We start from the raw sequence: 13,889 nt of genomic DNA on the forward strand, positions 1-13,889 counted from the left end.
ATAAATTCAACTTTGACTTTGAAGTGAATTAGGGGTAGTATATTGATGTGGAACTGCAATTGGTTATCAGACAGAAATCAGTAAAAATAAACAGATTGTTCTCAGGTTGGCGGGCTGTGATCACTATGATACCAAGCAATATCAACGCATAAGCCCTAATATTTCATAATCTACATCAATATTGTGGCTAGTTGCAGCATTTATCATATTCTCAAGTTGTTTGACTCACTAACCCAAGTGAGATTGTAAGTATAAAAAAGGATACAAAAAGATTTTGAGGTGTACGGGGAATGTGAGTGTAAGGTTGAATATATGGCATATGGTTTATAATATAGAAAATGAGAGACCATTCACTTTGGTAAACACAACAGAAAATGCAAAGAAAAAATTAAATGGTAACTAATTGGGTCATGTCGATATTTGAATTGACCTTGGTGTGCATCTACACAACTCACTGAAGACCAAAATGCAGACATAACAAGCAATTAAGAAAACAAATTGTAAGTTAGCCTTTATAGATGTCCCAAGTTATGGACAGTGGGAGTAGGGTGGGTGTAGCATTCCTAGAAAACAGTCCATATCACAATTTCTTGTAACGCAAAGCTGCATCATTTGTGCATGTGTCAAGAAACATGAGTTGAAAAAAATGTCTTTATTTACGTACTTTATTTTCTCATGAGTTCTGTAAGAACAAATTTTATTCCATATCTCAAATTATTGAACAGTAACTTGTGAATTTTGTAGGGGTGATTCTGCAAGGCCAAATGGCTGTAACACTGGGGTCATCTCCATTATGAAAGGGTATGAATATCACAATTGGTGTAACTGCATCTGGACTGTAGTGGATAGTCTTGGTCTCGTGGCCAAAGTATATACTTGCCCTGAGGGAAGTGGAATAATAAGTCACAACATTAGTGCCAGGGACATCAAATTTGCTGGATGAGGAGAAATTGAATAGATTGTGAGTATGAAAGAAGCCCACATTAAGGTATACAAAATTATTTGCCTTCTTCGGCTGAGGCATTGAGAATAGGAGTTGGGATGATGTGTTACATTGTACAAAGCACTAAGTCATATTTGGAGTATTTTATGCAGTTCTGGTCACCATACTTTAGGAAGGATGTGTTTAAGCTAGAAAGTGTACAGAAAAGGTACACAGGAATGTTGCATGGACTTAGAGGACTTGAGTTAGAAAGAGATATTGAAAAAGGTAGGACTGTTTTTCTTGGAGCGAAGGAGACTGAGGAGTGACCATAGAGGTCATGAGCATGAGCAACACAGGTAGGCTATATAGTCACTGTCTTTTATCTGGGAGGGGTGTCTAAAACCACAGGGCATATGTTTAAGATGATAAAGAAAAGTTTTAAAGGGAATTTAAGGTTAAGTTATTCCACACAGTATATGGAATGAGAGCCTAGAAGAGCTGGTAGAGGCTGGTACGGTTATAACATTTAAAAGACACTTGGACGGGTATATAGACATGAAAAGTTTGGAGGAATGGGCCAAATGCATGTAAGTGGGATTAGTGTAGATAAGCATGATCAAGTTGGGCTGAAGGGCTTGTTTCTGTATGTTATAACTCTACGAATTTATTAATGATTCCAGCAATCTATATGCAGAGAGGATGTTTCTCCTGACTGAGGAGTACAGGGTTCAGAACACACGAGTTTTAGGTCCTTTCTAACTGAGCTGAGCTGGGGAATCTTTGGAATTCTTGACCCCAGGAGACTGGTAAGGATCAGGCATCGTGCTCAGATTTCTGTGATGATTCAAAACAGAGATCTCGGCATTTAGTAAAATAAGAGATACCAGGATATGCGAGAAGATGGCGCTGAATAAGATTGATGTTAATGAATGGTGGAACAGGCTCAAAGGACTGTATGGCCTCCTCTTGTGCCTCTGTCGATATTGAACTACAACTCCCATGATACTTGGGGAGGTGATACGCAGGCTGGCGATGCGGTGTAGGCTGGGATGTGAGTTCCCCAGCTCCGGCCTCGGCGACCATGGTGGGCACTTACTGCTGCGTCCCGGGCTGCTTTAACAACACACTCAAGAACAAGGAGCTCTCCTTCCACGTCTTCCCCAAAGACGAGACATTGCGAGGTGTCTGGATCCGCAACCTGTCGCGCCTGGACGAGAGGAAATTCAGTGTGTGGCAGCCCAAAGCCCATCACAAAGTCTGCGACGCGCACTTCGCAGGAGGCAAGAAGACCTACATGAACAATGTGCCCATAGTCTTCCCGGTGAAGGCCGAGAGATCCCGCAGGAAGGAGCAGGCCAGCCAGCCCCCGCCATCAGGTACAACACCCTATACCAGCCTAGCTGCAAACGGCAGAGGCAAAAGTTTAATCCTTGGTTCTGTATGTGTCTCAAAAATGGAAATTTCTGACATGTTTCTATGTATGTAGACATTAGTGTTATCTGTTGGTCTTGCATATAATCCGCCCTCAAATGGATTACTGGCGCAGACGGGGAGATTTCGAATGTGCCTTCTAAGCTGCAGTCTGTTTGCAGTCCAAACTGAGCTCCTCAGTAGTGTAAACGTGTCACGAGATTGGTTTTTGTTGTGTATGTTTGTGTTGGTGCTGTGGTTTTAATGACCCGTTTTCGAAATAGTTTCGATATATAGCTGCTTCTGCTTTAGTTTCGTCCATCATAGTCTCTTAATTTAAAATAAAAACTGCTTTTTTGATAGAATTTGTTAGAATGTGACTGCTGCCCTTGTTTCTTTATCTTCTATTTTTCCGCACCTTCTAGAATTCAGGCATAAAATGTCAGAAGCGAGTTGATAAGAGATTTAGCAAATTTTTGCTGTCCCTCCCTCCATGGTACATTCTGGGAATAAAGGCTCCCAATGAGACTTTGCTATATTTGCATATTCTGCCTAACGCACAGTGCATTGAAATGCGGTGATCTAGTCATTTTAATGAAGATTGAGGTGAAATTAAAAATGGATAAATTAATATTACACTTCCGATGGTGTTCCTTATATCACTGTTACTTAGTGTTGTACTCGGACTATGACACTAAAATAGTTTGGTGGATAATGAAGAAGGCTATCAAATCTATAAGGATCTTGTTACGTTGAGTAAATGGGCTGAGAAATGGCAAATGGAGTTTTATTTGGGTGAGTTTGAGATGCTGCATTTTGAGAAGTCAAATCCAGGTATGGTCTTCACAGTGAATAACAAAGCCCTTGGGAGTTTGGCAGAACAGTAGAAGTACTAGGCTCCCTGCAGGTGGAGTCAGACGTAGACAAGGTGATGAAGAAGGCTTTTGGTCTGCTTGCCTTCATACATCAAGCATTGAGTACAAAAGTGGGGAGATCATGGTGTGGTTGTACATGATTCGACTCGGATATTGTGGTCAGTTTTGGTCACCCTGCATATAGGAAAGAAGTTATTAAACTCTCGTGCAGTAAAGATTTACACGAATGTGCCAGGTGTTGAAGTACTGAGTTATAGAGAGTTTGGAGTGGCTATGATCTTATGCCTTGGAGTGTGGCAGACTAAGAGGTGATCTCATAGAGGTGTATAAGATCACGTGGGGCATAGTTAGGTTGAATGCACACAGTTATGGAATCAAAGACTATAGGGCACAGGTTTAAGATGAATGAGGAAAGATTTAATAGGAACTTGAGGGGTAATGTGGAATGAGCTGCACAAGGAAGTGGCTGAGGCAGGCAGAATAACAACTTTCAAAAAACAGTTGGTCAAGTACATGGACTGGAAGGTTTAGAAGGTTGTGGGCGAAATGTTGGTAAGTGGGACTAGCTTGGATGAGGCATTTTGGTCAGCATGGAAAAATTGGGCCAAAAGGCCTGTTTCCATTCCTTATAACTCCATAGAGGATGGAATGAGAAAAACCATGTTAATGTGATAAAGCGCTACTGTAAGCAAATTTGTGTGTTCTTAGAGAGATACACTGTGAATTTGGCCCAACATTATGTCTGAACTGGAAAATATACACCTATTTAAAACAGAAATACTGATTTTCCAAAATTATTGGAAGAAACATAAGAGGTTTAAGATTGTGATTTGCCAATAGGTGTTGACTTTCAAGCGTGTACTACTTCAGTTAACTTTCTTAAGCAGTCCATTGTGGGAGGTGAAGACTACCTTACATTTGTAGTATAATTTCATAACCTGTGATATCATAGCATGCTGGCTGGCACAGTACTGCAGCAGTTCGCACTGCTGCCTCCGAGCTCCAGGGACCGCGTTCAGTTCTGACCCAAGCTGCTGTGCATGTGTGTGATTTCTATGTTCCCGCTGTAACCATGATGGTTTATGTCGGGAACTCCACTTCCCTTCCAAGTCCCAATGCTGCACTGACAATTGGCTACTGAACCCAGCGATGCAAATTAGTGGCAAAAAGGGTGCTTGAGAATGTGGGAGAGAAAAACTGCAGCTACAGGGGAAAGGAAATGCAATTAGATCTGATGGAGTTACTCTGCAGTGAGGTGGCCTGGACTTGATGGGCTGGTAATAAGACTAATGTGCTCGTGATTTTTTTTTAGGCTCTTTAAATGGAGAGAGTAGTCAGTGAGATTTTTTTAAAACTCTTCCCACTGTCTATATCTACACTCAGTGGCTACTTTATTAGGTACATTTTGTACTTAAAGTGGCAACTGAGTGTATGTTCACGCTCTTCTGCTGCTCGAGGTCATCCACATCGAGGTTCAACATGTTGCACAGTTAGAGATGCTCTTCAGCACACCACTGTTGTAATGCATGGTTATTTGAATTACCGTCGCCTTCCTGTCAGCTTGAACTGGCCTGGCCATTCTCCCCTAACCTCTCATTAACAAGGCGTTCCCAACCACAGAACTGCCGTTCACTGTATATATTTTGTTTTTCTCTGAACTCTAGAGACTGTTGTGTGTGAACGTCCCAGGAGATCAGCAGATTCTTAGATACTCAGGCCACCCCATCTGGCACCAACAATCATTCCGCGGTTAAACTCAACATGCCTGTGCACATGACAATAATTCAACTTGATACCATAAGAATAAATAGCCTCCTTTATTATAAAGTAATATTTACCTGGCATTTGTGGAGAAAAATGTCTGTGATATTATTAGCAGCATATTAATACCTGAATGAGTGCACAGTCTTGTGAGGACATGTCGGTTATTTTCAATGTAACCGAAATAGTGCTCTTCCGAATGAACACAATGTGAATTTTGTTTTATAGAACAAATTTTAATCTATCTGGAAATCAAAAGCAACAAAAAAAGTTATTAGGTTTATACTATTGGTGGGACTAGGTGAGAGTAAGAGTTCGGCACGGACTAGAAGGGCCGAGATGGCCTGTTTCCGTGCTGTAATTGGTATATGGTTATATACCCTGCCTGGTGTTTTGTTTTTTCTCTTGTTTGGTAGGTTAGGCTTGCAACAACTGGTGTTTGGAAGATTGAGAAGTGACTTGATGTGAAAAAATATAAATGTAGAAGATCCTTTTGAGGCCCTTTGACAGGGTGAATGTGGAATGGAAAAATTAGGAGTCAATATTTCAAAGTAAACGGATAAATGGGTGACATATTGGCAGAGCTAGTACAGCTGCTGTCTCATAGCTCCAGTGACCTAGTTGCAGTCTTGACCTTGAGCAGTCTGTGTGGTGTTTGAATATTCTTGCTGTGACCATGTGGGTTTTATAGATACCAAAGACTTGCTAGTTAATTGCCCACAGTAAATTGCCCCTGGTGTGTAGGTGAGGGGGAGTTGATGGGAACGTGAGGCCCTCCGTTGGTTCTTAGCTGTCTGTGTGATATCTAAGCCAGGGCAGTATGAGATGGAGAGCAAGCTGTTGCCCGTGTAGCAGGCTCCCCTTCTGCACACAGCTGATGAAGCCAAAGGAAGAGCTTACAGCAATATAGTTTGGCACCAGCAGTGTGCCAGAGTTGCCAGTCAGCTTTGAACTCAACGTAGGACTGCCTTTGGACCTCCAGCTCTGGATGTTTCCTGGGGGTTTATTCCTGAAGCCTTGCCCATGAGTGGGTACAGATGCAAGGCAGCAGATGTTTGAGATCAGAGTTTTCCTCTTCATAGATAAGCTGCCAACCACGGCTGATGAGCCATATCTGCCCTTAGCAACTGGTTTTAAGGCACCAGTAACTCACCTTTGTCCCTTCTCCTGTCAGTAGAAAGTGTTTTGCTGTGCTTAGTGGCTACGCCACACGTAAGGATAACAAAAATAGGATTATTGGAGTTGGCAGCTCTTTGATTTGTGCCCTGTGACTGTGGCATAAACCTTTTGCAGAATCTTGGAACCCTCGTCCTCAAATGTTGGTGGAAGCAGAGTATTTGAATTTTTTTTTAAGATAGCTAGGTACTTGATGAGGAAAAGGAAGAAAAGTAAGCGTCAGGAGACAGTAGTGCAGAGTTAAGGTTAGATGAGTCATGATCATTAAATAGTGGAGCCAGTTAAGAGGCCTATTTCCATGTATTTTAATTCGCATTGGCTTATTATTGTTACATATATGAAATATGGTGGAAAGGCTTTTTGTTTAAGTGTCATTCAGATAGATCATGCCATAGATTGAGGTAGTGAAAGGAAACACATCGCTGAATATACCGTAGCAGTTACAAAGAGCGTACAGTTTGTCTTTATAATTTTGTATGCACTTAATGTAACATAAGAAATTAAAGTAAAAATGACTATTCAGCCCATTTTACAACCTCTGGCATTCAGTAAGCATGATTAATCTTTATCTTTGCTTTCCTGCGCTAATCAAATATTCCTTCATTCATTTAATATCCCAAAATCTATCAGTCTTGAACATATTTAGTGATTGAGTGTTCATAGCACTCTTGGGTAGAAAGTTCCAACGATTCAGTACCCGCTGGGTGAATATAATTCTCTTTATCTCTGTCCTGAAATTACGAGTCCCGGAAGAAATCTGGCAGCAGTTTCTGAAGTACACATTGGCAATTAAATGCAGTAATCCAGAAGCAGTTCGCTTTTCTTCCACTGGGAGTGATGTTTCTGTAGCATAATATGTAGAAATCGGGAAGTGATGAGAACAAAGCATTGACATTTTTAAATGTATAAAGATATTCTGATGGAAGTCCTGCTTTGCATGAGTTTCAAGTGATGATTTTAATGTAGCATAATTAGTTTAAACACCTCTTGGCATGAGAGCTCTAATTTTACATGCACAGAATATTATTGGCAAACATTTCAAAGTTTCACAATGCTAAAAAATAAATATTTATTTAAGTCTTTGCATGATATTTCCGATATAATCTTGTGCACGATCTCCAAACTTTTTCTCATGTGCTATAGGAATTGTTTAATAATTTATTCCAAAATGAATTGTGCTTTTTACAGCTCTTGTTTCTGAGATTTTTTTTCATGTTATTAGTTGCTTTCACTATTTGATAGCATGATTGTTGCTGGATACCAGCAATTCCTTAAATTCGCCACTTAACAGTTTTTTAGAGATGACAAATTCACACCCAAGAAATTACTGGATCTTTGTGGGACTCCAGATTTGTATCTGAATAATCTTGGAGGCCTGATTTTCATATTTGGATAGAAAACCTGTAGAGGTAAATATCCGGGCATTGCTGTGAACTATTCTGTATTTTTATCATATAACCCATCTCGTACAACTATCTTGTGACATTTCTAACAATTTCTGTTGCAAGGATAATATTCAGTTTTCAATTGCTAAAATGTATATTTTATATTATGAGCATATAATATTCAATTTGAACTTTCCTGTGTTCAATTTTTTGTTCAATGAAGCAAGTGCCTCTTTTCCACCGACTGTCTCTTCAACAAGCCTTTTCTAAAAGGTGCTATGTGCTGTTTTAATGCAGACTCATTTCGTTTTGACTGTTGGCACTTTTAAAATCTTCTAACATAATGGTTATGACCTTTTATCGATTTGTGAAGCAGCTACAAATTGCTAGTTATTTGCAGTCCCTGAGAAAATGGTGCCAGAGCAGGTTTAATAGCATCCAGACCACAGCCTTGCTTTCTTCCTGGCTTTAAGAAAATAGTCGCCTTAACAATACATCACTCTTAAGTAATTAACTGTCATAATATGGAATATTAAGAATATTGTTTTAGTGGAGGGAGGAAGGCTAGTGAATGTACTGAAAAGCATGACCTATATACAGCAAGTTGGCATACAGGTATAGCAAGTATGCAGGCAAGCAGAATGTTGGTGGGGGGCGGGAATCTCATTGAAACCTACTGAAAGTTGAAAGGACTAGATAAGGTGGATGTGGAGAGGATGTTTCCCTGCAGGAATCTCATTGAAACCTACTGAAAGTTGAAAGGACTAGATAAGGTGGATGTGGAGAGGATGTTTCCCGTGTTACGTGACCACGGTTTCATTTACTGTGAGTGTCACTTTGAAACGCCTGTATGAGGCGGGACTATGACATCAGTATAATAAGCTACCATGGACCGCTGGGACTTTCAGTGGGGAGAGAGAGGGAGGAAGAGAGGGCTGTCAGGACTTCAGCTCGCTACGATATGGGTAAAGTCTGATACGTTCCCATGCCCAAAGGACTGGGTTGAGTAACTGCACACAGTGCACATTGGATTTGTGACTGTCACTTCCTATAATCCTTGCGTGGATTTTTGTTGGAGTATCCTGTGGAAACCACTTTCGTTAACCCTTCCCTGGATTCGGGTGTGCTCTGTGGTAACCACTTGTGCGAAGGGATATCCTGTGACTGTCACCTTGGGATATTTCTACGTGGATTTCAAAATGACTTGACGGATAAGATCTTCGGCAACTGTTACTTCGTTTTCTCAGCGTGGAACCTGTGGAATTCTTCGTAATCGCCTTCTCTCTACATTTTAACGTGGATTTACAAATCTCTCCCTTCATTTATTCCGTGGATTACTGGACCTTTCTAGTTTGCCATCTTAAGACTTTAAGAACTGTTCCTAAGCTTGACAGTTTGGGAGCAACACACACACATAACACTGTTAACTTCTGTTTATTTTGTTTAATCTTTTATTTTTTTTTGAGTAGATACTAATAAAGATAGTGGTTTTAACATTAAACCCTGACTCAATTTGTGATCTATTGCTGCTGGTATGTGACACCCATGGTGGGGGTATCCAGAACTCGAGGGCAAAGCCTCAAAATTGAGGGGCGACCATTTAGAACAGAGTTAAGGAGGAATTTTTCTTTTACCCAGGGAGTAGTGAATCTGTGGAATGCTCTGCCACAGACTGCGGTGGAGGACAAGTCCATGGGGAGATTTAAAACGGAAGTTGATAGTTTCCCGATTGCTCAGGGCATCAAAGGATATGGCGAGAAGGCAGGTGTGTGGGGTTGAGTGGGGTCTGGGATCAGCCATGATGAATGGCAGAGCAGACTCGATGGGCTGAATGGCCTAAATCTGCTCCTATGGCTTACGGTCTTTCTTTCAGGGAGAATGGAGTGGAAAGGGTAAGAGAACCTTTCTATAGCTGGACAGGGATAATGAGAACTATGTACAGTTTGGGTTTTCTTATTGAGAGTCACAGAGAAATGCAGCAGGGAAACAGGCCCTTCGGCCCATCTGGTATATGCTGACCATCAGTTACCTGCATACATTCCCATTAACTCGCCTCCGTTCTGCCTGCTCACCCACACACCAGGGGCAATTTACTGTGACCAGTTAATCTACCAACTTGCAAGGCTTTGGCATGTGGAAGGAAGCCTCACTGGCACGTGTAGAACTTGCAGACTTCACTTGGACAGAGTCATAGGTCAGAATTGAACGTAGGCTGCTGTAACTGTGCAGTCCAAATGCTAGGGTAAATTTGCATTGGTGTGAGTGCTGAGAAATTTCACTATGTTCAATACTGGAATACAGTGATTGCCTTAAGATAAGTTGTTGGCCAGGTTGATCCTATGCTGATTGGTGTCCAGAAAAACAGTGATTTTGTTGTAATATACTGAATAAACGATATATTACTATTATTTCCCCTCGTACTACCTCTGTGTTAATGTACTGAATATATACATGGCTCAATTTAATATCAGATAATATATACAGTACACTACCTTAAATTCTTACTCTCCGCAGATGTCCACGAAACAGGAAAGAACCCCCAAAGAACGAATGACAGAAAAACACTAGAACCTGAAAGCTCGCGTTCCCTCTTCCCATGCAGAAGGAGCAGCAAGCATCAATCCTCCCCCTCCCCATCCTCCCACCTGCCTCAGCAAAAGCATCGGCCCCCCCCCAACCCACCGAGCAAGCAAAAGCAAAGCCCCCAAAGAGATAAAAATCTAGAGGCCATCAACAAAAACCACTGTCCATCCTAACATTTTGACATCTCACGGGCTCTCTCACTCTCACTAACAAGTGAGAGAGCGGTATTGCTTCCACCACAGAGAGAGGGGAGGCCAACAACTTGCTGTTTTGATGTTACAATCTGCAATGTCGCTTATTTTGACAGCAGAACACTCTGCTGTCTTGATGTTTCAGTCTCCCACAGTGTTTCAGTCGGCGACCTCAGCAAGGAGTCGGGTCATCTGCAGGGCTGCACTCTGAAGGCACACGTCTTCTAGGTCGTTCCTGAAGATATCGAAAACGTTAGGCCGCTCAGCAAGGTCTGAGAACCGGAACCCACCGCTGCAAAGAACTGCAGTTTGAGTGCAGCTGAAGATCACAGACTCTGGCGGTATTTTGCGGCAATAATAAACCAATTTACCAATTTCTGTACAAGATTCTGAGGGGGTTTTACATGTGGCTGTTGAGAAGATATCTCCACTTGTGGGAGGTCTTAAACTTGGAGGCTTGATTTTAGGATGAGGTTTCCCACTTAAGATGAGAAGTTGTGAATTGTTGGGATTTCTCACAAAACAAGATGTGGAGGCAAAATCACTGAATATTTTTAAAGTTGAGGGCAGCATTTTTTGCTCTATTGAGGAATTGAGAGTTATGAGGATTGGGGAAGAGAGCAGAATTAAAGCCAAAATCATATCAGTCACAGGTTTATTCAATGACAGCAAGCTTGAAGGGCCACTTCTATTTCTTATGAATTAGGGCAAAGGTCTCTAGAATCCTTCAAAAATTCTTTTGCATCAAATATAACCAAATATAAAGTGTATGAAAATCATAATCACAAGAGATTCCACAGATACTCAACCTTGAGCAAAACATACAACTACTCAGGAAGTTAGGTAGCATCTACAGATGGGAATAAACAGTCAATGTTTGTGCCTGAGACCCTTCATCAGGATTGGAAAGGAAGAGGGTAAGAATAAGAAGCAGAAAGCAAAATAGTATAATCAGATGTTAACATCTTCCCATCATATGTTGTAGTTGTGTTGTTAATGACATCCTTTTGTCCTTTTCTGTTTAATGCTGCATTTCTTAAGATATGGCGAACTCTTATTTCAGGATATTCTGTGGCACCCAAATACTGTATTTTCAGAATTTAAATGTAACTGTCCCTCTGAGACTGTGTTCCACTCCTATGATCAATGCTGAAACTCACGATCTCCGAATGTTTTAAATCAGCAACCAATCTTTGTGCTAACACCCTATACTGTAATATGGACTAACTCTTTAAGTGTAAGGACAGATCATGTATGCTAGTTCTTGCCCCATATTGGGCTTTTCTTTTACTCTTTATTGCCATGAAAAAAAAAAGTATTGAAAAAAAATTTGACAAGAATAGGATAGTAATTTTGTGCTCCACGTATCACCAGATCGCATGCTGTCTGTTCCATATGTATTCAGAGGCTGATATTTTGGTTACCATTTCCCTCGGCATAAGTTACTCATGGTGTACCTGCTCACTAACTTTTGGTATTTCATGAATAATGCTGGATCACACTGAAATCTTTATGGTCTAGTCCTCAACTGGGGTTGCTATTACAATAGAGCTTACAGCACTTTTAGTTTTAGACAGAAGCATAAATTTGAGCCAAAGATAGCAAAAAGATTTTGATACAATTCATTAGACCTTGAGGTAAATAGGAATGCCCACTACAATAATCAGCAATAACAGTTAGGATGGTGCCATTAACTTAGATTGCGGACAACTAGCTAGTTTGTGTGGATGAAAGTCTAGACTGTTATTTAATAAAAATGCATTTCTGTTGTATTTGCTGCTGTATAATCATTTTGAATTGCTCTTGAAACTAATGTCACAAAAATCAGTGTTTTATATGTTTGCCTATGAATAAATATGTGTTAGATTCTATAATTTCCAATATTTGGTGAAGCAGTTATCATCACTGCATAGCCACAAATGAGTTAATAATTTGCTTTCCATTTATTTATCCAGTTACTCCACAGAATAGGTTTGTGCCATTATTACTGAGGGGATCTTCTCTTGTGATAAATTATGGAGACAGCAATAAGTAACTGGGCTCATCTGAATATGAATTGAAATATCTGTTTATTTCCACAGCAAATTCAGATTATAGATAGTTGACACTGTCAATGCACTTGTATTCTTGTAGATTAGATATGGAATTTAATTACAATATACATTAACTAAATACCATATTGTCCTTTTTGACATTAATTTAATGATGCTTCATGTTTGCCTATTGTCTAAGGCCCTGCAATAGTGTCTATTACGTCTTGGGTGTAATTACAACTTTGACTGCTGTTTGAATGTATGGGTGAAATGTGTGCTGGTTGAAGTCCTTGGAAGAAAGTACATGTTGCTCTGTGGAAATCAACTTCATCTTCCAGGAGTACAGATCATAGTAGGAATGTTGATCAGATTGAACAAAGGAATGCAAAGTATCAAAATATTTTCAGGGACGGATAAAATATTTTAATATATCCTGGTCATACTACCATTTCTTCTTTTCCCATCATTATGATGTTAAATAGTTTCACAACCTCGAGCAAGCGAAAACTATAAAATCCCACTTGCATCCATTTGGTCCATTTCTCTAACCGTATCCAATCTATATACCTGTCCAAATGTCTTTTAAATGTTATAATCTCTACCACCTGTTCTAGGTTCTCGTTCCATAGAGCCAAAATCCTCAGTGTGGAAAAACTTGCCCCTTAAATTCCCTTTAAAATCAACAATTTTTCTTATTTTTGTTTAGGTCGGCCTATAAATGGTGGGAACCACTTTCATTACTCCCAGAACGTCTTGGCATTTCACAAGAAGGCAAAGCAAAAGTATGGCCAGACACAACACAAGGATCTTCCAAAAAGAATCAAAGTACCTTTTGCTGTTCCTACGGTCCAGAAGGAAGGATCAGTTGTAGCGTCTTTATCATTGAATCATCAGGAGGGTGAAGATGAAAAAGCACGTTTTGAAGCTGCACAGACTCTATTGGATATCTTCAAAGTTAATTCTGGCTGTGAAGATGTTCAAATGACCTCCGTGTGTGAGGCATTGCAGCAAATCAATGAAAAGCTGAATACCGAGATTGCTGATTTAAAAGATGAACATCGTTATCTACAGGAAGAATATAATCAGATTAGCGGCGAGTTGAAGAGATTTAAAGAAAGCGAACCCAAATGTTGCACTCAGATTCCACTTTGTTCTACATCTCCATGGCTCCAGATTAAAGTAAGCTTGGAATTTACAAATATAGTTGGCGTTGTGAAGTGAATTATATGTTTGCTTTAGTATAATATATTTCTTATTATCTTGCTACATTTAGACATGAATTTGGTGTTTAATTTTTTTTCTGATGCAAATGGTTCAATATGATGTCCTAATAATTGCAAGTTTTGTATATTGAACATGTGTAGCCTTTATTTTATAGAGTTCTGGAGTCATAGAAAAGTACGAAACAAGCTCTTCGGTCCATCTAGTCCATTGCAACTCCCATTGACCTACACCAGGACCATAGCCCTCCATACCCTTCCCATCCATATACCTATCCGAACTTCTCTTAAACCTTGAAATTGAGTTTGCGTGCACCACTTGTGCTGGTA

The 13,889-nt window shown here is 40.2% G+C and overlaps 1 protein-coding gene across 3 annotated transcripts in view; it reads left to right on the top strand.

Annotated features, from left to right (window-relative positions):
* The first annotated feature begins 1,963 nt into the window (after nt 1-1,963).
* The window catches only part of LOC134358506 (protein downstream neighbor of Son-like), a 44,706-nt gene continuing 32,780 nt past the window's right edge, over nt 1,964-13,889 (top strand). For all 3 annotated transcript variants that reach the window (XM_063070803.1, XM_063070813.1, XM_063070820.1), the window contains exons 1-2: nt 1,964-2,301; nt 13,046-13,518. In XM_063070803.1, the coding sequence (XP_062926873.1) occupies nt 2,007-2,301; nt 13,046-13,518 (768 nt within the window). In that variant the 5' untranslated portion in view covers nt 1,964-2,006. The remainder of the gene's footprint in view (nt 2,302-13,045; nt 13,519-13,889) is intronic.

The sequence above is a fragment of the Mobula hypostoma genome, chromosome 2 (genome assembly GCF_963921235.1).
Source record: "Mobula hypostoma chromosome 2, sMobHyp1.1, whole genome shotgun sequence".
Classification (NCBI taxonomy): Eukaryota; Metazoa; Chordata; class Chondrichthyes; order Myliobatiformes; family Myliobatidae; genus Mobula; species Mobula hypostoma.